The following is a 25,716-nucleotide window of genomic DNA, read 5'->3' on the forward strand; positions in this document are numbered from 1 at the left end:
TAACAGAGTGGTACTAAAACAGGCATGTCTTCAGTTCACACGCAGCCCACAGACCACTGACCATCCAACCACAGCGGCCAACGTTTCCTGTAAGATCTGCAGCACATAGCAGGAACAAGTCGCCATGGTGCTTTTCACAGCCTTTTTATTTTTTCCTGAGCAGACAACTGTACGGCTCATTCTCATGGGCAATTGCTGCCAAGAACAGGTCGCTGATTATGCCTCGTGTTCAGCATCGGAGACGGCGTGGATTCAGTGAAAACTGGTTTAACTGTGCTCGTGGGCATTTTCTGACAGTCCAGTAGCACCGATGTCAATGAACAGGGTGTAAAGGGGGGCATGCATTAGCAGACGTTTGAACCTACCCAATGAATGGACACCAGCTAAACACTAAGTTGACAAAGAGTTAGACTGGGATGAGTTGTTCTGTAAAAAAAACAAAACATTGTGAATTGTAATCTCACAGCGGCGCAGGGTAAACTAACGTGACATAGCTGGCTATGATCGAGATTATTATTCTATTCATGGAAATCTCTTCAAACAATAACACTGACAAACAGAAACATGCCAGAGGTGTGAGGGACTGTAGGTGAGCATCAGAAAACAAAGCCCCACCAAAATGATTTTACTGTGCAAAAGTATTGGTGTTAGAAATTGAGTCAGAGAGGTGGAAAAAAAAATCACCTCTGTAGACATGGAATTAAATCCCTTTTCTGATTTGAATTAGCTTTATTGTCTGGAAGCAGGAAACTGACTTTCGTGTTTTATTTTTATAGCACATTCATTGTCATCTCTGATTCTACCTTCATCTTCAGATTACCTCAAAACTCTCAACCGTGCACGTGAAATTGAAGAACAGCCTTTTTCTTTTGAGCCTAAGCTATATCTAAACGGTCTCTGTAGCGGGGTTTTGACTCTCTGTCACACAAACTCTATCTGTTAAGTGTGTTGCTGGTCTAATTCTTATTATTTAAAATGATATGTTAGCCAAGAAATGTTAGAAAAAAAAGTTTGCTGCCCACCATACAAAAGGCATAAAAGGAATCAAGGCTAGCTTCAGCATCCATGATGTAGACAGACATAAACACAGTGACAAGTTGTCCAGCTATTTCTATAAAGCAATTAATATAGAAATATCAATGGCACATGTATCAAATTTAAAAAAAACAAAAAACAAAAAAACAATCACCCAGTTAAGCCTGTAGTGTTTAGTAAATTAGCTCTATGTTACTTTACAGCTTCAACATTCCACGGAATGTAGCGCTATATCCACAAAAGATCACCCAGTTCATCATCAACGCCATGTAAAAACTAAGACTTGCAGGTCTCCTGGTGGGTCAGCCCAGGCACTCAAAGGCACCACGACTTTGGTGGTAGGTGGGCCAGAGTTAGGTGTCACCTCCTACACAGACTCCTGTTATAACCAAATGATTTTACAGCCGTCCCAGCACAGAACGTTTGCCGTGCACGTCAAACTTTACAGTAACTGTTATCAGTGCAGACAGCACACCATATCTACTTTAAAAAAAACCAAAACACGAAAAAGAAAGAAGGGGAAAAAATGACATGTGACAAGAGTGACTTGTTATTCTACACCTGACACACTTACATGCAGTGCTGTGCTGCTACTTGACCATCAGCATGCATAATCGCAGGTTCGTAGCATAACGCAAACCTGCTGCTATCTCAATGCCATCATTTCACTGAAAAAGAAAAAGAAAAAAACAGCAGCTTTTATTCTTTAAAAAGTGATACTCCGGTTGCTGCCATGTGATAGTATAAATTACTGGATTATTCACCAGCTAAATAGGGATCTTAGAATATTCTTTAATAGTAAAAACTTAGTCATAGTCAATAGCGTAGATGCAGTTAACATGCAGGCATTACAAATAGTGCTGTATAGCATAAGACAATCGCTGTGAATTTCCCCAAAAAATATTTTGGCACATGAACTTTCACCCTCTGGAGGTTCATAGTCTTGCAAAAATATCTCTACAAATTAAGTGCAGATTGCTGTTTATGCTTACTTGCAACAATGCATCAAGTGCGGCTGAAGTAGACCATATATGCATGTTTAACAGTTGGGCTGATGCTATTGCATGATTTTCTATGTGTAACAACTGGAGTAAAACAGTGACACCCAGTGTTAGTTTTCTGCAATGTTATCGATATCCCCACAATTCATGATCAATCTTTGGTCAACCCTGTAGTTCTCACTGGTACAGCACGTACAGCGTGTGTGCAGAAGAATATTCTGGTGTAAGAAATATATGAAACACTCAAAACAGCAAAAACCTGACTCTGACCAACTGGATTGTGTGATAAAAATCACAAGCTTTTAGCTAGCAGCCAGGTGATCTGGCCTTCAGTTGTGACTCGAGTACAGTCCCTAGAAACGATACAGGATAGTCCCGAACCCAACCTCGAAACTCAAAATGTGTCGTGCGTGCGTTTGTTTGATTTCACTCCTTTTTTAATGTGTTGTGCGTAGTATTGGTGTCAGCTAGCTGTGGTCTCAGTACCACTGTGCCAGAGGGTCTAGCTCTGAGAGAAGTACTCAAGGACAAGGCGGAGGTGTCCCAGGCGATCTTTGAGAGAATTCAGGGACAGGACGGTGGTCTGATAGGCGGGGTCCAGCTGGAGAACAGACAGCAGCCACCAGCACCATCCTGGACCATTAGGCGAAGCCTAAAAGACAAAGTTTCACATCTGTAATCATGAAAATAGATTAAGTGCCAAACCAGTCCAATAACCCTGTGATGCTAATCAAAGGGTTAATCAAAAGAGTTGCTTTAAACTTCTAAACCTAAATTCTCTCAGCTGATGTAAGACATAGATCAGAATACTAAACAAAAAAAATGAATCTTTTAGATTTTTTTTTTTGCATTCATGATAAAACTGGTCACTATTTGACATTTAAAAGGGTAAAGGCAGTGGTTTCTGAGCAGAGTGAGGGAAATGAGTTTTAAAAAGGTTAACAAAGCAAACATCGCACTTAAAGCACAAACCTGAATGTTGTCCTCCTTATCCGGCATGGCACCATACTGTCTGTTAATCTGTTCGCGGATGCGGCTGCCGAGGCGCTGGTACCAATCCTGGGCCTGCTGGTACACGCTGTCGTGCAGACGCTGCAGAAGCTCCAACTCGCTGCCGTCAACCTAAGAGAAAGAGGATGCAACGATATTAACAATCACAAAGAGAGAGACAGAGAAAAAATGCTGCTGTTTGTAATCTCAGAAACCCTCACCCTGATGTCCTCTAGGTACTCTATATCAGCAGTGTGGTAACCATCCCTTTGGCCTCTTTTCAGCACCCTGAATCTGCTGCCACCAATTGTTTCCACATAAGAACGTCCATCAGGCAAGAGCTCCAGATCGAGAATCTCCAGCATACAGCCATAGTCTGCGAATCTGATGCACAAGAGATAAAAAGCACTCTTTACGTTCAACATTTTAAAATAAAAGCTTATTTTCAGATGGTAATGTACATAAACTAGTTTTGTTTTGTGCGTTTTCAAGCCATTATTAGTTTGAAGGAACACAAGAACGTAACTGGACTCAAAGATGAGGATAACAAAATGATTAAGGTCATCAAAGTCCCACCATGACTGCCGTCTCCCTGCTAGAACATGGTATACCCAGCACAGACTGTATATACATACATATATATATCTATATATATATATATATATATACATATAGAATATATATATATATATATATGTATATATCGGATGGATAAGATGGCTTAAATTAGTTTCTGGACCACATTTTAAAGCCTCAACATTAGTGTTTATGGTCTCTGGATACTGACTTGCTTTTTGGGGCCAAGAGTCCAGTGGCCACTCAAGGAACTACAGACTTTTTTTCTTTTTTCCCCCATCTGTGCTGGCTTTATTTTTCAGCCCTGGAGGTTGTGGCGTGATCTTTAAAGGCACGCTATTCAGAAGCAGATGAAAATGCACAGCAGATCTCATGGCAAACCTGTGACCATGTTGTTATTTTCCCATCCCCCCAGGGTCACAGATCAGTGATTTAAACTTTGCCCCTGCGCTGTCTACTTGCGGTGCCCTGCTGACATTCCCATCAGGTTCCACCTAGCCTGTTGTGAGCTTCACAGTCGGGAAAATGTCAAACCCAAAATCTCTCTACACACACAGACAGCCTAGAGAAAATAATCATACATTTCTATACACGTGCAATCATATAGGCCACTGTTCTCATCCCAACATCATCATCATAATTTGATGTACAGTATGCTACGTGTGGAAATAGGTAAAAGATTCTGTTGCATACCCTCTGCCATGCTCGTAGCTGCACATGCCAAACTTCTTGGTGCCGGTTTCCATGCAGCGGCGCATCATCAGCCGATAGCGAGGCTCAAACACATGCAGTGGACAGGGCACTCCAGGGTAGGCCACGGTGCAGACAAATATAGGGATGTCCTTAGTGAGACTAGAAGAAAGAGAAAAGACCACAACTGTAAGGACAACAGGCTATTTTGTGACAAAACAATCTATTAAAGTTGCAACAATAATTAGGTGTAGACTGTGTCGGGGAAGCGCCTACTTGGACAGTTCAGCCATCTCAGCATCGTGGACCTGTTTCCTCTCAGCCAACTGGGGGGCAAAAAGTTGGGTCATGATGTCCTGGAGCAGAACTGTGGGGTTGTACTTCCTGTTTCTGAAGTACTGGAAATGAGAAAAAAGAAAAGATACTACAGTACTGCAAGAAACAAACAAAAAACAAACAAAAACCCTGCAACCATTAAAAAAATATACTTTGCACTGTTATGCTACCTCATTAATGTGAGTGTCAGGGTGCTCATAGATATATATTTGTCTGTGACTGATTTGTCTGTGTTTGATTAAGGATACTCCAGTGGCAGTAGTGCAGCAATGTAAGTATGTAATGTATGTGTCCTTGGTTCTGGGTGCAAGTGTGCATACAATATGTAAATAAGCAAATTAGCAGCACAAGTAATTTCTCCTGAAGCCACCCTTAAAATATAGATTATTTTTTTTAAATATAGTACATTTTTAAAGTCTTGTCTCAGCTGTATATACAGCTACTGTTGAAAAATCCATAGAGCTGATATAACTGTGTGATTACTTCATTTTGGCTATTTTACTTCGCCTACTTGGAAACATGCCCTATAGGTATCATCTCATCATACCATTTACTAAAATCCACCTTCAGTTTCAGTGTCATTTCTCCGTAGTCCCACATATAGCGACTGATATGAGTGTTGTTCAAAAACTCCCTAAAGTTTTTCATCTTGGGCTAACAGACCAGCTGCGCTATATCCTCTAAGTGTCTTTTTCTTATGGTCTGCTAGTATTTTTTATGTCAAAACTTTTCTTTTTTTCCTTTTTTACTTCAGCCACAGTTAGCTTTTTTTAAGTTCAACGATATTCAGCAAAACTGCTATTTATTCCAGCCCACTTTTAAAGCTTGATCACCCCTGTGGAAAAACTCTGGAAAGTGTGCCTTTTCTTCCTTCCTCTTCAGATACTATTGTTTCAGTGTCTTCAGCCAGACCTTCTCTTTCCTTTGTTTGAATGGTACAGATTTAAATGTGTTTCCTTATAAACAGTGAAATGGGGATAAAAAGAGTTTGATAGCATGTTGTATGTTGCAGATTGCAGGTAGCAAGCCAGAGCCCACTGGTTTAGAATGATTCAGACTCACTGACACATTCACAGTATTAAGAATTAAATTGGCCAACATAAATCCAACATTGATTTTGAGTGTGCTTAGTTTTCTTGCACAGAACAAGAACATTTCTATTAGTAAATAATTGTCAGAAAAGTAGAGCATTGAAAAGATTCATGTCAGAGTGCCTGAGCTAAATCTGGCGCCTGAAGTCCGAAATGTGGTTGCAATAACAAAGCTTTTATAATAATAAAAGTACTTTTTTACTTAAAGTGGAGCTGTTTGGCCTTCTTCCCAATGGGTTTAAATGCACTCAGTCTAGTTACCTCTTGCAGCGGCTGTTTGCAGAGTGGACAGCGGAGGTTGTGGTCTAGGCTCCTCTCGATGCAGTTTTTGCAGAATGTGTGCCCACAAGGAGTTGTGACTGGCTCAAAAAATAACCTTTAGAGGACAGACATAACACAGTAGCCTGTTTATGCTATGTATGATTTAGCTGTTAAATCTGGTGAGTGTTGGCATGTGTGCTAAACACTAACCAGACAAAGCAAGGAAAGCGAGACCAGCCAGATATATGACCCCGTTACAAACAGTGGTGCATTATTGATTGCAGCGAGCAGTCCAACACACTCACCTAATGCAGAGAGGGCACTCAAAGTCTGACACGGTGAGAACAACCATGCCGTTCTTCCTCTGATGATAACTTTCACCTAAGACTGAAAGAGAAAAGACACAAAAACAGATTCCCTTGAAAGGTTTGCAGTGAGTTTGGCCTTTTGGAAAACAGGTCACGATCATCGTGTAGTTTCAAACCATCTGCTGGGTGGCGGGGGTTGAGAAAGCTGTTTGCAGTTGCAAAAGACAAAAATGATCCCTACTGGGCACACCGATGTTAAAGATGAGAGTCAAATCATTATAAATGCGAGCACCGATATATTGACTTACACTTGCCGTGCCAGTCTTCTTTCCTCGTCATCATCTCTTCATCCTCGTCAGCAGCGGGGAGGAAGGAAACCGCTTGGCAGAGGCTGAGGCAGCATTCAGTACCCGTGTCATGCTTCACCTTGGAGAAAGCAGATATTAGGTTTTATCTGTTAGGATTTATTTTTAGGTATATAAGCTTCCCCATACTCACTTCATGGGAGGACCTTAAAACAGAGGAGATTCCAGGACTACGGTCATCTATTTGCAAATTCTGACACTCCTCATGGTTTTTTTTCTGTTTTTCTTAATCTTTAAAATGCATTTTCTAACTATATATGAAATGTTTACCTGATGTGTATCTCTCCTCCCTTTTCCTTCTCCCTTATCTCCATGAGGATGTTTGAAGCCTTCAGCATGAACCGGCCCCTGCGAGCCGCCGAGGGTTGTGATAGGACAGGGCTCTTTTAGGTGCTCGGACACCGCCTGCAAAATGCAGGGCACATCCTCCGGCACTTCCACTCCCTCTGCCTCCAGGATCTGCCATTGTAAGAATAAAATCAATTTAAAAAGAAAATGTGCCATGAAACCTAACGTCACTGTCGTCACAGTGACGTTAGGTTTCACTGCAAGAAGACTGAATGAAGTGAAGAAATGCAAATAAAGCTAAAATGAGGGCGTGAACATTAATTTTAAGTATTTTTACAAATATTTTATGGTAGGTACACTAGAATAAAGGGGTAAAAAGTCTTTTTTTTTCCAATGAAATAATTACTCTTTAAGTAAATTTAAGTATGGCACACATAATTTCATTAACCTGCACCATAATACAGCCTGTACAAGTGACATATTCCTTACGTTCCACAAAGGTTCTATGAAATTATGCCCATCTTAACATGTATTTACAATATAATTATTTCTTTGTTTCCTGTAAAAAAAAAAGACTTATTACCTCTTTATTCTATCGTGGATAACTTTAAGTATTTGTTGTATTTGTAGGTAAATACAACCATATTGTAATTTCAAATGAAATACGTTAAAGTTCCATTTTTAATTACAGGGGAATTATGCCTGTAATCATGAGTTATATTATACAGTGCTATCATGTATATTTATTTATTTATTCATTCATTCAATTGTTTGATTTAAAAAAAAACACACACACACAGAAACAAACTAAATCTAAACTGATTTGGAAGTTCAAACTTTAAAATGAGCTCTCTAATAACAGGTATGTTTGCCTTCTGAACATATGACCCATGATGTGACCTATAATAAAAAAAAAATCATACATTCACACATATCAAAGATTTAGGTCAGATCCTAAAAGATCTCTTAAGATCACCTGTTCTTTAAATGATTTGCGCAACTCTGCGCAGGATGCTATTGCAGGTGCTTCTTTAACCTTCTATGACTCCAGCCTTTCATTTAGCAGTGTCTATGTCTGTGCTACATCCTGTTATACATAAGGAATCACACGTGCTCTTTAACTTGAATTACATTACATTTCTCACTGACGAGTTCTCGGGAGGTTTAACAGACCTTCTTAATCTGGCTCTTTGCGGGAACAAAATCAGCTTGAAGTTTTAGGCAACGGTGGAAGTGGATGAGGGCTTCTTTCTGCTCACCCATTTCCAGCAGTACATTCCCTTTATGAAAGGAGCCCTGCACAAACAGAATGATGCAATCAGCACACTGATGTCTGTTTAAGCAAAGACCTCCAGAGCATTTCAACAACCATCAAAAACTTTACATGAAGTATGTTGCAGAATTACAGATTTTTTTTCTGCAGTAGAGGCGGAGTCAGTCAAATTGTAAAACAATGGTGTTACGGAACATTTTATGTAAAATAACATCTCTGGATATTCAGTTCAATTCAGTTTTAACTATATAAATATAACTAAACTACATCACAATGACAAGGTGTTTTATATTGTAAGGTAACGACCATAATATTAGAAAGAAACGCTAACAATCAGACAAGCACCAGCTTAGGCCTATTACAGTTTAACTAAGGGAGGGTTCAGGGTCAGCTGAGCCAGGCCTAACTATATGTAAAAAGGAAAGTTCTATGCCTAATGTGAAAAGCAGAGACCGTGTCTGTCTCCCGAATCCAAACTGGGAGCTGAAGGGACCCATCTTCTACAGAAGATGGGTCTGAAAGCTGAAGGCTCTGCCTCCCAATAATATCCTAGGAAACAGAAGAAAGCCAGCAGTCTGAGAGCAAAGAGCTCTAATGGGGAGATACGGTACTATGAGGTCCTTAAGATAAGATGGGGCCTAATTATTCAAAGTTTTGTTACTGAGGAGAAGGATTTAATTATTTAAATAATTATATTTAATTATGAATTAACATTGACGCAATGAAAAGAACCTAATATGGGAGAAATATGCTCTCTCTTTCTAGTCCCTGTCAGTACGCTTGCTGCAGAATTTTGGATCAACTGAAGACTTTTCAGGGAATTTTTAGAACAAGCTGATACTAATAATGAATTGCAATAGTGCAGCCTAGAAGTAATAAATGCATGAACTAGTTTTTCAGCAGAGGTGAGATAGGATGTTTCTAATTTTAGAGATATTGTGCAAATGAATGAAGACAATCCTTGTTTAATATGTGTGCTGAAGGACATATCCTGGTCATAAACCATTCCAAGGTTCCTCATGCTGCTACTAAAGGTCAAAGGTAATGCCACCCAGAGTAAGCATCTTGTTAGAAACCATGTTTCTAGGATTTCTAGGGCTGAGTACAATAACCTCAGTTTTGTCTGAATTTAGATATAAAAACAGAAACAATGCAATAATGGACTCTGTACAGTATGTTTTTCTGCATTAGCAGTGAGTCACCCACTGGCACGGAGTGATTAAATGACATTATGACATAAGTAGCTGTTTGCATAACATTGTGAATGACATAACATCAATAAAAGCAGGGGAAATTGCTTTCAAATGTATCAGGTCGACATGGTAAGACAAATTATGAAATGAGGTAACACCTTCTTCCTGCAGTTACGGTTGTGCCATAACATGCATGTTACAAAACCAAGTCAACAGTGGGCGGGTGTGCGGGTTCAAATTCGGCAAACTTTCCCACACCAGAGTGCAGTGAAATGCTTTAAATGTGGCACTGTTAATGTTCCCTACAACAGATCAGCTTTTGTTGTCCGGACAAAAGAACCACACAGACAGCAAAGGCACAGCGCGTCTGGCTGGCACCGCTCCGTTCCCACCTCTGTCCAGCTGGGGCGAAGGCAGCAGAGGTAGTCGAGGTCCATCAGAGCGTCGGCGAAACGCCTCAGGCCCAAGTTCGCTTCGGCCCTGAACACCTTCAAACTCTGGTCGTCTGGGACTAGAGGAAGTGAGAAAAGGTGAGATAGGTGAGGGATGATGGTGTGTGGAGCTTTTGAGGAGAAGTGGCCAAAATTAAAACAATCCAAACATTCAAATACGGAAACACGCATCAGGTAGTAACAGGCCCACATAACAAGTAGTTCTGCTTTCTGGAGCACTGAGGAAATCGATCCAAGAACTTATGATGCGCCGCCTTAAGGAAATAATTGCTTTTGACACCACTACTGACCATATAAAACAAACATTCCAATTAAATGCCACTCCTCAATCACTGACATAACACACACATGGGCACGCTATATAAAGATAATTAATATTTGATTGAGCCCCTCCACCCCCCTTGTGCTGACAGTATCTGCACCTTCTGCTTCACATATGTGCACAGTCACCTCCTATTCCAGTCCATTCAAGACTTTCTAGCTTCAGCTAACACACTAGTGTGCATTCTAGGTTCCTGGTGACATTGTTACCTAAAGCTGTTTGACTAGTCATTACAAAAGAACCTACAAGGTCACGCACATAGGCATTTGCAAACACAAAGTCAGTTCTTGGTAATGCTCCTATGAAACAACAAGTGAAAGTGAACAGGTGCCATGAGAAATCATCAAAAGAAAAGACAAAGAAAAAGAAGGGGGAAAAAAACTAGTTCACAAATCTGCAGGGAGCTCGTTACACAAGAGCCCGCAATGCTGGAGCAAGGTAGGTAGAAGTATTTAACTGGATTGGCAGAGGAGGCGAACATGAAGGTTAATTCAGCTGATTCCCCATAGCACAAACACTCTCATGATCCCCTGGGCGCCTGCTGACTTGATCGACACATCTAAGGCAGGAGCAGACCCTTTTACTTCCCTGTGGCTGCATGAACCAAAAAAGAAAATAAAAAAAAAGACCAACCGCACATGCAAAAGGCGTCGAAGGTAAGCAGTTGCACAGATAACAGCTTGCAAGGCTCCAATTGTTTAGTTTTTAAAATTTTACAAAACATCTTTAAATTTCCCTCCTCCTGCAGAGGTGCATAAAAGAAGCAACACACACCGACTGAGTCTGTGCCAGATACGTTTATCCAATCAACATCTTACCTTATGTCATAATGCTTAACTGCGTAATACAGCTGAATGAGACAGATGTTTCTTCCACTGCATCTTGCTTATTCAGCACAAATCACAAATTACTTTGTTGTTTCAATCAAATGGTTTAATATGTTTGATCTTTTTTCATTCTCTATTAACCTAATGAGGAACAATGTGACTTCTTACTAACCCGGGTACTTGATTATTAGGGGGGCTGCACCATCACTGGACACCTTCAAAAAGTATATGCAGTGCGTAAAAGTGGAAGAAAAGGAGGAAAAAGACTAATTTGATTCCACGGAACCTGATTATACTATTTATAAATCAAACAAACAATTAAAAAGAAAGAAAGAAAACACACACCACACACACACACTTCTGTATGCCTGCACTTGTCAAGAGCGTCTCACGTGTGTCCCTTACCTAAGTTCAGCCCCTCGTTCGCGATGCGTAACGCTTCCGCGAACTCGGTGGCTTTGAGTTTCTCCTGAATTTGGCACTTCATCCTCTTCTCTTCGGGCCAGCACTTTTCCACGACGCCGATGAGCAGGACGTTGTTCTTCGTGTTTTTCACCTCCTTTTGTTTTAGCCTGTCTTTGCACAGCGGACATTTGGAAGGCAGGTAGCCCCCGACGCACCTCCGGCAGAACGTGTGGCCGCAGGACACGGTCACCGGCTCGCACATCAGACAGAGGCAAAGGGGGCACTCCAGCATTTCCATTTTTTTAACTGGTTATGTCACTAGTACAGTGTCCCACGGGAAGAACTGTCGCTTTGTTCGTCAAAGCACTGCAGATAGACGGTTTGGGGGTATTGTTGCTGCAAGGACCCTTTAAATTACATGCTGGCAGCTGGCGATGCACTAATAATAGTGTCACACATCTGCCTAAAGCACACCGCTTTCCGTCCTGCTGCCAAACTGAGTCCTCATACGCTCACCTGGCAAATTTTCTTTTCGTGTTCAACACATTCAGTGACATTGTTCGTTTCCAGCCCTAACTTAGTCTCTGTATTGGGACAAATGCCATCTCCCCTTTTCAATAAAGACTCTCGGCTCCCAGTCCAATACGCCGGTTTCCTCGATGCTCCAAAAAGTCCAAACACGCCGCACGACCGAGGTCGGTAAATCCGCACATTAATGTTATTTCTCTTTAGTAATCCGAGTCCGCTATTAACCCCTGTAGCCTACTTCTCCACGGCCACGAAGCTAGGTTACTGTGTAACACCATTGCATTACATAAATAAAGATCACGTGACGCAGCAGCGAGCGATCCGATTGGGTGAAGTGAATGGCTTTCCACCCTGTTGTGAAACCCAACGATGCCGAGTTTCATAACATAATTCCTTCGACTACGCTTCCCATTATTTTCATCTGTACATTTAAACTACCCCAGGACACGAGTTGATGGTATAGTATGAGTAGAGGAAAAAATGGTGGATATGATAAATCCAAGGGTGGAGAAAATTATGGAAACTACCTTGCCTCAACGGGAATCCCAACTGAGGGTAATAACTTCCGAGGGGGTGCGGTGAAAGGATCAGTGCATATTACCTGTTCATGTCCATCCTGTTTGACATTTAAAAACAAAGGTCAACACAAACACAGTTTAAAGTCTATGCTCAGCTAAAAATTTGCATAAGGTTTGTGCCATTACATCATTACATAAAATGCAGAGCATTTGCAACTAGCCAAATACACATACTCTTTAGCCCTGTCTCGGAGCAACACACATTACGATTCTTGGCTGCCTAAAAAAAACAGCACAGACGTTAGAACGGATATCCTTGATGAATTCTCAGAGAAACAACATTTTGTCATCTTTTCAAAAAAAAAAAAAAAAATAGGCCAAAACACATCTTGTGTATCACGCACTGATTTATTGAACTTCTGCAAGTTACATAGACGCCTCAGCTAACATCACAGAAACGCAAGTAGTGAAATCTGCGCTGCAATCACCAGCCTGAAGTGTATTTTCAGTTTCAACAACCAAACGTGCATTTGCAATTGCTTTACAAGCAGCCAGTTGAAATGCTCACATTTCTGTCCCCGAACAGTTGTGTAAGAGCAATCTGCTGCAAGGCAACACAAAACTGGTTATACTGTTAGGTATGCTTATGAAAACCTATAAAACGGGGAAGGGGAGGGGGTCAGAATTATTCGACATTTTACATAATATACATGATGACTTTTGTGTGACGACTCTCCATGGATTACACAACCTGCAAATCAGTGACAAGAATCATGCATTGCAAACATAAAGGCAGTCCAGCATTTACATGAGCTTTCATGCGACTCTGCTCTGACGGGTCTAATAAAGCCGTCTATGTTTCTGTGACATTACTGCACTCTGACTGCAAATTTGTTTATTGGGTTTATTACAATAATGCAAACTTAGCTTACCTGCTAACTGTGTTAATATTTCTATTCTGGGAATACGTTTTCAGGAATTAGAATTTCTACATTTTAAATAACATTCAATGGGACGTGTGAAAACACAGCTAACACCCTCACATGTCCATTTCTGACATTCACACCTTTTCTGTTAATTTGACAGCATTTATTGTCATAGTTTCAAGTTTCGTGGGTGAACGAGTACACTGGTCACTTCTAAATAAAGGTTTAGGCATCAGCCTTACTGTGTGGTACCTAGTAAAACAGCACAAACGTGAATGAATGCGGTCACATTAACTGACACACATGGACAAGAGCATGACTGTGCATTTCTCTTGCTCAAGTGCTCATCTTATTAGACCAGCAGTTCTCACACTACCTGCATGATGGGAAACACTGGTGCGGTATAATCAACCAGGTGAAGTGAAACTTGAGTGGATTTTTTTTTTCTTAATGTGACCTTTAAGTAAAACTTTTTTTCTTAGTGGTTGAATAAAAACTGGAGTTTGGGGATTAACATTAAACATACTAGAAAAACTTTGAGAACCGATGCACTTGAGAAAACCATAAACAGCCAAGATATTGCACCCAACATTTTATCTCATCAGCTCTGTTTCAAGCTAACAGTAAGAAACATTCGTCAATGATGCGTTTTGAAATTCCCCAAGTCAGAAGAGAGGTCACCGAGCATCTTGATTTACTACTGATAATTCTTGAGGCCCCAGGCGCACATCTTTTATGTGTATAGCAAAAACCACAGGTATAACATGTTCACTCTCTAAATCACTCTTGTGCATGAAACCATGAGAACAGAGATGTATTACAAGCATATACAGCATAACTCAACAGCAGAATGCAGTCATGTTGAAGACTTATGGAACAAAGAGCAGTGACATAACCAGTTATAAAAACAAAGAACAAAAATATTCTGTATATCATGTACGAAAGGGCCATATTTACACAGAGTTCAGCAAAGAAACGACAAAAAAGAAAGAACATAATATTAAACTATGCTAGTTCATCAATAATGCTGCACATGGCAGCGTCCTTGTCCCATTTGTCACTCCTTGAAGTAGGGATGCTCTTCTCCTGCTGACTCGTTGCCATGCAGCTGGCAGCTGCTTCCTCTATATCCATAGGTTCCGTTTTCAGTCTGGTGGCCTGCCCAGAGGAACAGCCAACAGTAGCTGCAGGAGGCGCATTCTTTGTCCCATCACAAGCACCATCCTGACCTTCCACTTGAGGCAAGTCATCAGGCAGGGAGGCAAGGCACCCCTGGATCATCTCCACCACCCTCTCCAGATGTTTCTGGAACCTCTCTGCTGTCTCTAGCCTCTGTCTCTTCTGGACCTCCATCATCACCCTTAGTGTCTCCCTGGCTTGATGCGGCCTGTACTCATTTATCAGATGGTGCATATGGACAAACAGAAGCTTTATGTCCTCCAGCTTCTCTTCACGCTTTATACTACCAGGGCTCTTGATAAGGATGTCCAGAAGGTCCAAAAAGTTCACAAGAATGGACATGTTCAGTTTCTTGAGCTCCCGTTTGTGGTCAAACTGCATAGGGTGAAGCCTCTCAATGCCTTGGCTTTCCAGAGGCCGGATGATGAGGTCATCACATTGGAAATGGTTGCCAAACATCATGTAATTATCTCTGATGGGTGGAGGTGGCTTAGGGGCCAGACCCTTGCGGATGTTTTCATCTGTGTATTCTTTGATGTACTGCATCGGTGGAGGAGGCAGGGCGCTGACCTGCTGTGGTTCACCCATGATGCCGACCTGAAAGCACAAGGATCCATTTCAATATATATAAAAAACGAACACAACATACCAAATTGCAAAACCTAATGTATATTCATTAAACAAAAAAAACCCAAACCAAACCAAAACAGTGTTTACAGTTCACAGTAGATGAACACAAACGTTAATTTAGGCTATATGCCTAAATATAACAGAACGTTCATCAGTGTCATTAGTAAGTCTCCGGTTTACCTACTGTTACACACAAAAAATAGTGTAGTGAAAAGGTCTCTCTCTCACTTCCCTATTGGGGGCACAAGTAGACAAGGAGCAGGATGTTTGCGGCAAAAAGACGGCATAGCTTTTTAATTGCAGAGACGTTAGCTGTGTCTAAATAGCTTGCTTGCACTAACTCCAAACAAATTCAGTGTTTGTTTGAGACCATCGCTTCGGAAGATGTGCTAAGAGGCCTATGCTAGCACAAACTGCCCAGCCAGTTGTCTGTAAGGTAAATATCTGCATATAAGACTTATGTTAAACGCTGTCTGGATGGGAATAGAGTTGAGTGAAGACTACCATTTACTGTCGCAAACCTTCGTTTTATCAACATGTTAGCCCTTTACTCGCCAACTAACTGCAGTCGTTAGCTTACCAGCTAACTGACTAACTAACTGCTAACCTCCGCTAAAGAGTGAAATCGCTACACCAAATATAATGCTAACCCACAATACCGTTAAAAAGGGGAAGACTTACGATATTTATACACACCTTTCAAATAACTCTTTAGTCGCTGAAGATATAAGACGATAGACGTCTGTTAGGTCCGACTATTAGCTTGTAGCTAGTTTAGCTCCTTCCATTCCACACTAACAAGATTTTCGTTTCAGTCCCAAAGCTATTGGCTCGACGTCATTGGTTTTTGTCCCGCGGATTGGACGATAGCAATCAAACAAACTAAACACCGATTGGGTGCGAGGATACCACGCTTGAGCTTGTAGTTTTTGATAGTAAATTGCTTAATTTGAAGCTTATTTTGTACAGGACTGATGTGTTTTTACAATAGTGACCATCTCCAGCACCTGTTATCATTTTGTAATGTCAAATATTTTTCTAGTTAAAGCAAACCAGCAGTTTACAACGCCACCAATACTTTTAAGAGGTAAATAAAATGTGGAAGAAAATTACAATAGATATAAACTATTAGGAATACAAGAGACAAAAGCTTAAAAATGCAAGGATCTATTCTTAAGGTTGTGTCAGTATAACACAATTTTCTAAACTTTCCTTTGTTTTTTGTTTTTCCCCCAATTGTCACCTATGTATGGCTTAAAACAAGAAGAAGAGTAAAATACAGTTGAATTTTTTTAAACACTATAGTTTATCGAGCATCTGAAGTTCACCCTTCTGATTCTGTCACATCTTTAAAACAAATGAAAACTTTCCACATTTTTAGTTTGGAGCTTTAGATTTAGAAAATAAATTATTTAGTGTGACACAGTCCTTCACATCTACTTTTACACTTATTTTACACTTATTTACATACAGCATGACAAATATTCTCTTTTATTAAATACTCATATGGAACAAAATTGCTGAACAATTCCCATTCAACAGCACAGATGTTAACTCCTAAAAATGTTAAATTAAGGTATTTTCTGGAAATTTTTTTAGTTGACAAAAGAAAAAAGAGCCTTGAATTTTGACATTTACATTTACATTTACAGTTCAAACTGTATAAAAATATACAGTCAAAGCCGATTTTGTAATTTTGGCTTTTTGGATCTGTTTTGTTGTTGTTGTTGTTTTTTGACAATAAATAAATTAAATTAAATAAAAATGAAGTGGCAATCCCAACTCATCCAATCCACACCAAACTGTTGGAACACTTTCCTGGTGGTACACTTTCCTGGTGGTGGTGCTGTAGTATCCTTTAAATCTTCCTTTCAGTGTGACCGTAAAAATATTTTCAAATTTTAACTTTAACTAGATTTTTTTTCCATTCTAAGTTGACAGCACTACCTCGGCAGTTTGAAAACTTTCAGTCACTTTAAAATCATTAATGGAGCCCAACTATGTTCTTATTACCATATCATTACTGTTACAATATTATTGTTACTATATTATTAACCTGTATTATTATTAACCTTCTTTTCCTACACAAACCCCCAAAAAACAAGTAAAATATAAGGGAGAAAAAAGCAGTGATGGAGAAAAAACAGGGCAAATCCTAAAAGACATCATAAACATGTAACCCCAAACTCTAAATGTATTAATTATGGCAGGAAAAAAACAGATTTTGTGTGTGTGTGTGTTTCTTGCAATCTCACAATCTCAGTAAAAACTTTTGTTTTTTCCCCTATTACTTTCTTGTTTCAAGTTAAAATGATATGTGCCATTTTTTGCCCTCTTAGATTGAACCCCCCCTTTGCCCAATGCTGATATTATAACCCTAACCTCACTGTACTAGCGGGACACATTCGTGACCTTTGAAGTGAATGTTGATGGAAAGCGTTGAAAAATGTAAAGGTTAACGAGTCATCCTTTTTCTGTGGATCGCACTACTCATAGTGGCTGACTGCAATGTGCACTAAGTGAGTGAAAGTGCCTGCGAGCACCCTGAACTGTGTGTATGTGCGTGCACGCGAGTCTTTCGCTTGCACAACGCATTTGTTGCCGTAGGATGTGGTTTGCTGTGCAACAACCCTATGCCGGAAACGCTACGACATCTATCAACTTATCATCCTCAATTTTTTTTCTTGTACACTCACTGCTACTCTGTCTCTGCATGCTGTAGGCAATGCCGCCTCTCTTGGTATGACAAAACAAGGCAGTGTTTCTCATTGTGCTTCTCATAGCTGGTAAAATGTTCCCCAGGGTGATTTTGAAAGGAAATCTGATCAAAAAATCCCAACAAAAGAAGCGAGTGTCGCCCTGTAACTATAAGGAGAGATTTTTTGTGTTGGATACCCAAGACCTGAAGTATTCTGAACGTCGTCCCGGGGTAAGTACAGTATGTGCGGTTAATCTGTAGAGCTGTTTCAGAAACGCAGACTCTTGGCTGCTTGCTGTAATCTAAGCTGTTTTCTTCCAGAAAAAGCCTTTGCTGAAAGGTTGTATCGAGCTGTCCAGAATTAAGTGCGTGGAGATTGTGTGTACTGATGTGCCCATACCATGCAGCTTTAAGTACCCTTTTCAGGTAAGATTCATCATTTCCTAGAGACCAACTCAATTGTCACTGCATTAAAATCTACTAAACACTGCGTCATACACACTATATACAGTGTATGGTGAAGTATGACTGAAAACGACAACACATATAACCTTTTTTTAAAATCTCAATTCTTCTGCAGGTTTTTCATGACAGTTATTACCTCTACATATTTGCACCAGACAATGATTGCCGTCAGAAATGGGTCAGAGCTCTTAAAGAGGGTAAGCCATTACCATATATCACCAGTCAAATAATAATAATAGTACTATGACAAGTCGATGATAAACCGCTGATTGTATGAACTGCAAACACATACAGATGGATATTTCAAACAATATTTCCCTTGTTCTGTCTGGTGTAGAGACAAAGAATAACAACTTAGTTCCAAAATACCACCCAAACTTCTGGATGGATGGAAAATGGAGATGCTGCCAGCAAACAGAGAAACTGGCGAGTGGGTGCAACGTGTACGACCCAGTGGGCTATGGTTTGTAGCATTTCTTTTTCCTTCTCTTCTACTTTGTGAATCCAATGATTTGTGGAAGCGATTCCATTTAAATTCAGATGTTTGTATGGCTTTCGCACATATGGCTTGAGTAAACTTGAACTAAATGCTTTCAGTTTGCCTAATCCAGTTAAGATCGTTGTTGCTTTGTGAGTTTAGATGGGCCGAATAGCTCTCCAATTTAACATTTCTGTTTCCCCTACAGCCTCTAAAAAGCCGCTTCCCAGCCTCCCGGAGCCAGAGGTACCACCATCTAAAACACAAACGATACACGCTTTTGAAATGTTATTGTGGTTATTACTGATATTCTAATCAAGCGAGGTAGACCAAATCACTTTTTCAGTTTTATTGCCTGACATGTTTGGCTGCAATGCTTTTAAACACAGTTTCTCTCTACATATTTAATAATTAGGTCATGCATTGGCTTTTAACCACTATGTCTGTGGTTTGAGTTTGTGTGATCACTGCTCTGTTAACTGTCTTTGGTTCAGGCAGCAGCTCTATAGTTGTTTCAGCGCACATGTGTTTGAGTGTTTACTTAAAAAGATAGATATATAGATAGATAGAAAGTAATAGAAGTACATTAAAGTTTGTCAAATGAAAATCCTTGTTGATACTTTTTCCTATGGCACCATGAAAATGTAATTTCATTTGAAAGCGCTAGATTTCGTATTTGTGTACGAACTTTGTGGGAAGGGTTCACTCAGGCTTTCAATAATTTGTACCAGGTTATTTCCACCACCAAAAAAAAACATTTTCCTGATTGGCAGAGCTAAATTCAAAATTTGGGGTTATTATCGCAAAACTTCAGCTTCATGATTCTAAATATCAAGTTATTTTCTCATTTCATCTCAGAAGTTTAAGACAGTATGTCGAAATTTAGAGGCAGTAACCCGAAATTTTGACTTATGTTTGCCAAAAAAATGTTTTTTCAGCTTCCATACCTGTACAAATGGTTTTTAGATCTGATTTTTTCCTCCCTTTCCAGATGGAGCTGGAAGATTCGGGGCAACAGAAGGTCATTGCTTTGCAAAACTACACGCCACAGGGGGACAATGACTTACCTCTTCAGAAAGATCAGGAGTATCTCCTGGTTAAGAATTCCCATTCCATCTGGTGGCTTGTACAGGATGAAAGAGGGTAAAGCGCATTACAGCCAATACCTAATTCATTTGAACTGTTTACATTAAAAAATAGCAGTATATTATAAAATAAGAACCATTAGCTAAATCCCTTTTCCTGTCACTCATTAGGAACTCGGGTTTTGTGCCCAGTACGTTCGTAGCTGAAAAATCCATCAACAACTTTGAAAGATTTGAGTGAGTTTGAATTCATTTCTTTTACTCGATGCTTTTAATTTGCAGTGTTCATTTCTGCTAATGAATTACTTTGTTTTCCCTCCAAAACTGATTTAATTGTTGTTAATTTGTTCTCAACAGATGGTACAACAAAAACATTAGCAGAGCGCAAGCAGAAGAATTGTTAATGAAAGAGGTAAAAACAAAAAGTCAGTCCTGTTTGGCCATAAAAATTCCAAATAATGATTTTGATATGATGATGACAGGCAAGATTTAGCCCCTGTATGACACAGTGCATTTAGATGCGACTGTGCCGCCAAGAGCAATGTTGCATCTGCAAAATCGCTGCATATGCACCTGCACAACAACAATTCGACTTGACATAGAACATGAAAAAAAAAAATTCTCACAACCACAAAGTTTCCTCCAATGTTGAATTTCCTGCTTTGCTAAGTTTTGCAAGCAGGAAGGGAGAATGGTTATCCATCGTCGTCTCTGAATTAAAACGGCCGCCAGATGTGTTACAGAATGCGCCGCCGAACGTGGGAAATCTTATGGGATCTCGTTACTCTGTCTTTAGGGTAAGGAAGGTGCATTCATGGTGCGGGACTCAAGACAGGCGGGAGTGTACACGGTGTCTGTTTTCACCAAAGCACCAGGGTAACTGTTATTTATAGTGTTCTTATGAATTTACTAAAAAAATATCTATCAAAAAACTCTATAATTAAAACAGTCATATATGGTTACTTATATCAGTAAAAAAAAATTTGATGGCTCATAGGATTTCAATCATTTTAAGTCATCATTAAAGATGTAACCAATGAGAAATAAGTATAAGTTTAGTGTAAACTTGTGATATTTTTCTGATCTTCCAATCTTTATGTGTAATCATCTGCTCAGGCAAACATTTGCTTTAGAAATGCATATGATCTGTTCCAGTTAAACATATATTCTATGATCATCAGGTCTAACGGGGAGAAGAATCCGAGAGTGAAGCATTACCAAATCAGACAGACCGAAACAAGCCCAGCTTCTTTTTACCTGGCAGAGAAGTACCTGTTTAGCACCATTCCTGAGCTCATATATTACCACCAGCACAATGCTGCAGGTAAGTGTGCCAACGTTTCGCATGCAACAGCGTTATTTCAAAAAGTTCAAAGGAAAAATGCAGTTCATCTTATGAAACAGCTAAATTCTTGGTCCTGCTTTTTAAATTTCCCATTGTCTCTTTCTCTTTGTGGCAGGGCTAATAACACGGCTGAGACACCCCGTCTCTCAAGGTGGACGCTGCTCCCAGGATGCTACTGATATCACAAAAGGTTTTATTCTTGTTGTGATGGCTGAAGTTTGTTGAACTAAAGTTGCAAGCAGTCCTAATTTATTGCAGTGAATCTTGTTTTTGCTGACCTCTGGTGGGTTGCACAGAATCATACTTCAGGGCTGTTAAATAACTCCACCCTTGTCTCTGTTAATGTAAATCAATGTAATACAAATTAATCTTTGCTGAAAAAAAGAGAGTGAAAGTGAGAAAAAGAACTTCCTTTTTTTTATTTGTGAAACTTGCATGAAGCAGTCTAACTCTATGGTTATTTAACTGAGCTATGGTGTGGATGCTTTGGTTCACTGCTGGTTTGCTGCTTAACAGATCAATGGGAAGTGGACCCTGCGGAGCTGATACTGGGTCAGGAGATAGGCAGCGGCCAGTTTGGACTGGTGCTGGAAGGCAGCTGGAGGGATCGCAAGGTGGCGGTGAAGATGGTAAGAGAAGAGTGCATGTCAGACGAAGAATTTAAAGAAGAGGCACGGATTATGATGTAAGTACAGTTCATGGTGGAGATCTGTATTCTTCAAAGTAAAACGAGTTTGAAACCACTCAGTTTATCTGTGCGTGTGTGTTTTAACAGGAGACTCTCTCACTCTAAGCTGGTACAGCTGTATGGCGTGTGCACACAGCATTCTCCCATCTGCCTCGTGTTTGAGTACATGGACAACGGCTGTCTAACGGACTACCTGCGAGAAAGGAAAGGCTCCTTGTCTCAGGATATATTGTTGGGGATGTGTCTGGATGTCAGCGAAGGGATGGCTTACCTAGAGATGTCCAACTTCATCCACAGAGATCTAGTAAATAAATAAAGTGCTCTTTCACGATACACTTTCATATCCCTGCTTTGTTAGAGGACTTCATCCTTCTGTCTTTCTTCCAAAGGCTGCCAGGAACTGTCTCGTCTCAAAGAACAACGAGGTGAAGGTATCGGACTTTGGAATGACCAGGTATGTTCATGAAGATCAGTTTTTTAAATTATTACATCACATTAATGTCACAGTGAGTCATAGCATGTGGTCCGTGTCCACTGTCCGTACCCTAGATTTGTTCTTGATGATCAGTACACGAGCTCACAGTGCTCCAAGTTCCCTGTCAAGTGGTCAGCCCCAGAGGTCATCAGATACTGCAAATTCAGCACCAAGTCTGACGTCTGGTCGTTCGGTGAGTTTGGGCGCTCGTCTGCCATTCAGCTGTTTGGTTTGCATTTCTGATTCACTCGTCAGAGCTGTTACGGTTTTGCAGGCTTGGTTAGAGCAGATTAAATCATATTTGTTTTCCTGATGGCACATGTGCTCAACTGTAGTTAAATAACTGCAGTGGTTTAGACATTACATATTAAACAATTTTTTTTATCTTTTGAAAAAAAAAAAAGGATCTGTGCTCGAACTGGAGCACAGTTTTCTTGGGCAGGCTATTACTGCAATTATCCAGGACAAAGCCATTTTTTGGTAAAATTTTATATAAAATAGCTTAAAAGCTAGCCATTTTCATGATTGGGTGACAATTAGTGGATGCACAATAAGCTCAGACAATTGCCGAGAGGAGATTAAATGGACAGAAAGCTTTTAGCTTGACGTGATCTTTGGAAAAAAAAAAAGATTCTGTATTTTGAAGTTATGACTTGCTTGTGTAAAACGGATGTGCTAAAACTAAGTAAAAATAAAACATATTATAACTTCTATAAAAGGGGTTACTACTTCTGTTTCTAAATAGAGTTGAATTATGACCTATTCTAAAAGGGTCTGGATCCAATTACTGACGTCCCTTAGAAATTGTGAAAAACAAATGAACTGTAGTGACAGTTTAAGCAGGTTATTGCTTTTTATTGGTAACACAAGTGTTTTCAATCATGATTCTATGCATTCAAATGGGAAAAGAGTAATAATTCAGCTGTATAGTATCATTCTTACACTGATCATGGGCAGGAGAAAGAGGGAAAAAGTTTGTCTGAGCCATCTTATAAAAGATTCTTCATGTCAAGATTTTTACTTCCTGGTTAAATAATGGTTTAAACTAAAAGAGACAGTCGGACCATCTACAGGCTGTGTGAAGTTCTTGAGACTGCAGCTGCTAAGAATATTAGGAACTCTTTCATTGGATTCTTTCATGCCAGCTTCAGTGGATGAGGCTACCAGAGGAACATTAACTCCAGACTAAACAGAGCTGATTTAAAGGATCAAAGTGCAAAAGCGTCTGTCGACACCATACGTCGCTTTCTGAATGAAGGTTGAAAAAAGAGACCCCGCTTTTGAAAGAGGATTATAAAAAAAAACCCTTAAACTTGTGTTTGATAAAATACAAATAGACAAGTCAAAGCGGTTCTTGGTGGATGAAGTTTGGGATATAAAACTAGTTTCCAAGTTTGGCGAAAAAAAGAAGCTTTTGAAGAAAAGAACGCCGGGGACAACGGATTTCATCAAGCCAATCTGGAGTGAAATACATTTATGTACCTGTGCCAGAGCTTTGTGCCAGTCACAGGCCATGCTGCTTCTTCCAACAGTATAAAGATCTAAAACATACTTCCAACAAGATGGACTGAAACAAAATCATTTGAGCAGAGTGTGGAAAAAGCTGAAACTCACAGTGGGGGGAAAACGTGTTCATCAAACCTGAATGAACCGCAGCGGTTTGAACATGAAGAGTCAAACAACCTACAAAGATGTGTGAGTGTGTGTGTAGGTGTTTGTGTGGGGGTAGGTAAGTAGGTGAAAGGGAGGTGGGCGTCCTCCTGTGAAGAATCACAAAAACTGCTCAGCTGCACAATATTAAAATTAAGGATCAAATACTTTAGCTAGACGACTTTATTTGTTGTATTGAATGAAAGCAAGATGAATTACTTTTAATGTAAGACCTTACAGCAGAGCAAATTTTAGGTGTGTGTGTGTCTCATGTGTAGGTGTGTGTGTGTGTTTTTAATGGGTAGCAACAATTTTGGCCAATTCTGATCTGTAGCAAATTACCCTCAAATGAGGCTAAAAATAAATATGTTTCAGTTATATAAAAAAAATAAATAAATAAAAACACACTGCACTGGACTAGAGGAGCTCACTGTTAAATGAACGATACAAGGCTCCTACCCTCTTGACTAACATGCTTCCATATTGTTTAACAAGTGCTGTCTCCGTGTCCGCCCCTCTTCAGGTGTGCTCATGTGGGAGGTGTACAACGAAGGCCGACTCCCCTATGAGAACCGCACTAATGCAGAAGTGGTGGACTCCCTGAACGCAGGCCTGAGGCTCCTGAAGCCGCGCTTGGCCCCGGACTCTGTCCACCTACTCATGGAGTGGTGTTGGAAGGAGGTGAGGACATTACCCTTTTTTCAAGCAGAACTTCTGCTGATCATAAAATGAGCAAACGATTGACTGTCGTTTGTTTTCTGTTCTGTTCCTAGAAACCAGACGATCGCCCAACATTTGGGCTCCTCTTTCACGAGCTGGCCTCCCTTTCAGACGCCTGAACCAACATGTGATTTTGTGATTTTTATATATAATATTTATTTTATTTATTGACTGTAACCAGTTGCTTGTCAGTTGTAAAGTTAGATGATTCCAAAACAATTTTATATCCTGGATTTTGCACTTTATCTCTTTCGTAGCTTTGTAAGTTTCCCCTGAGAGGGCTCACACAGTCCATTCACACAGCTACTGGTGCTTCCTGCAGAATCATGTAAAGGTTTGAGTAATTCTATAAGCCATATAAAAGTGAGATGTTTGCTTTTCAGTCAGCTGACTGTCATTAAACAGAATGTTTTACATCTTGTCACTTCTGACTCTCTAGTTTCCTCCACTACAATAATGAAATCTTGGCATAAGAAATATGTTTGTTTCTACATGAAGAAGTTATTGAAGTTGCCAGATGTTACATATATTTAGAAATACATGCAAAAGGCTTTCCTGCTTTATGGAGATCACTGAGTCACAATAGTCATATTTTTGATGATCATCCATATACTGTATATATAAGATGGACATAGCTACAACAAAGTCATGAGTCATGTTTTTTTTTTTATGAATTAATTTTGGAGTCATAGGTGACCACATTTGGTCAAGATTTATTTATTACTCATTGCTCGGATACATTGTAATATGTGGTAAGTAATTTGACTCATTGAAACTGTGCTAAATTTGGTACCGGGCCACGAGAGTTGAGCCTCCGGTGTTAAATTTATGGTTTTCAGAGTTTGTGTCATTAACTTGGTTTCCCTGGGTCTTTTCCCGTGTTGTAGTTGTGTGTCTTATTTTGAAAGAAATATTTAC

At 39.9% G+C, this 25,716-nt stretch overlaps 3 protein-coding genes across 4 annotated transcripts; 1 reads left to right on the forward strand and 2 right to left on the reverse strand.

Annotated features, from left to right (window-relative positions):
* Positions 1-97: 97 nt before the first annotated feature.
* Positions 98-12,244, reverse strand: lonrf4 (LON peptidase N-terminal domain and ring finger 4). The gene is made up of 12 exons (XM_003445912.5): positions 11,414-12,244; positions 9,800-9,918; positions 8,115-8,237; positions 6,924-7,112; positions 6,597-6,714; positions 6,286-6,367; positions 5,981-6,095; positions 4,569-4,690; positions 4,296-4,454; positions 3,248-3,410; positions 3,009-3,158; positions 98-2,688 (listed from the first exon to the last, which is right to left on the reverse strand). The coding sequence occupies exons 1-12, from the start codon at positions 11,709-11,711 to the stop codon at positions 2,539-2,541; spliced, it is 1,788 nt and encodes a 595-aa protein (XP_003445960.1). The 5' UTR covers positions 11,712-12,244; the 3' UTR covers positions 98-2,538.
* A 604-nt stretch (positions 12,245-12,848) lies between these two features.
* On the reverse strand, positions 12,849-16,048 carry med7 (mediator complex subunit 7). 2 transcript variants are annotated; one of them, XM_013271751.3, is made up of 2 exons: positions 15,876-16,048; positions 12,849-15,161 (listed from the first exon to the last, which is right to left on the reverse strand). In XM_013271751.3, exon 2 carries the CDS (start codon positions 15,150-15,152, stop codon positions 14,391-14,393), a length of 762 nt encoding a protein of 253 aa, XP_013127205.1. In that variant the 5' UTR covers positions 15,153-15,161; positions 15,876-16,048; the 3' UTR covers positions 12,849-14,390. The 2 variants fall into 2 exon arrangements, with proteins under 2 accessions (XP_013127205.1, XP_003445876.1); XM_003445828.5 differs by having other exon boundaries at positions 15,891-16,046.
* A 1,937-nt stretch (positions 16,049-17,985) lies between these two features.
* Positions 17,986-25,443, forward strand: itk (IL2 inducible T cell kinase). The gene is made up of 17 exons (XM_003445827.5): positions 17,986-18,123; positions 18,214-18,318; positions 18,473-18,554; positions 18,695-18,820; positions 19,044-19,081; positions 19,827-19,978; positions 20,092-20,157; positions 20,278-20,332; positions 20,717-20,796; positions 21,102-21,244; positions 21,381-21,455; positions 21,782-21,950; positions 22,041-22,257; positions 22,343-22,407; positions 22,503-22,621; positions 24,602-24,759; positions 24,852-25,443. Exons 1-17 carry the CDS (start codon positions 17,986-17,988, stop codon positions 24,915-24,917), a joined length of 1,854 nt encoding a protein of 617 aa, XP_003445875.1. The 3' UTR covers positions 24,918-25,443.
* Positions 25,444-25,716: the final 273 nt, after the last annotated feature.

This window comes from Oreochromis niloticus, linkage group LG2, assembly GCF_001858045.2.
Source record: "Oreochromis niloticus isolate F11D_XX linkage group LG2, O_niloticus_UMD_NMBU, whole genome shotgun sequence".
Classification (NCBI taxonomy): Eukaryota; Metazoa; Chordata; class Actinopteri; order Cichliformes; family Cichlidae; genus Oreochromis; species Oreochromis niloticus.

Bases quoted from the DNA above. Each gene is read 5' to 3' on its own strand.
- med7 (XM_013271751.3), bottom strand. From the start codon at position 15,152: ATGGGTGAACCACAGCAGGTCAGCGCCCTGCCTCCTCCACCGATGCAG.
- itk (XM_003445827.5), top strand. From the start codon at position 17,986: ATGTTCCCCAGGGTGATTTTGAAAGGAAATCTGATCAAAAAATCCCAA. The intron at 18,319-18,472 runs GTAAGATTCATC...ATTCTTCTGCAG, and splicing joins GCTTTAAGTACCCTTTTCAG to GTTTTTCATGACAGTTATTA. The intron at 24,760-24,851 runs GTGAGGACATTA...TTCTGTTCCTAG, and splicing joins TGGAGTGGTGTTGGAAGGAG to AAACCAGACGATCGCCCAAC.
- lonrf4 (XM_003445912.5), bottom strand. From the start codon at position 11,711: ATGGAAATGCTGGAGTGCCCCCTTTGCCTCTGTCTGATGTGCGAGCCG. The intron at 6,368-6,596 runs GTAAGTCAATAT...TTTCTCTTTCAG, and splicing joins AGAAGACTGGCACGGCAAGT to TCTTAGGTGAAAGTTATCAT. The intron at 3,411-4,295 runs GTATGCAACAGA...CTTGTGCATCAG, and splicing joins AGCTACGAGCATGGCAGAGG to ATTCGCAGACTATGGCTGTA.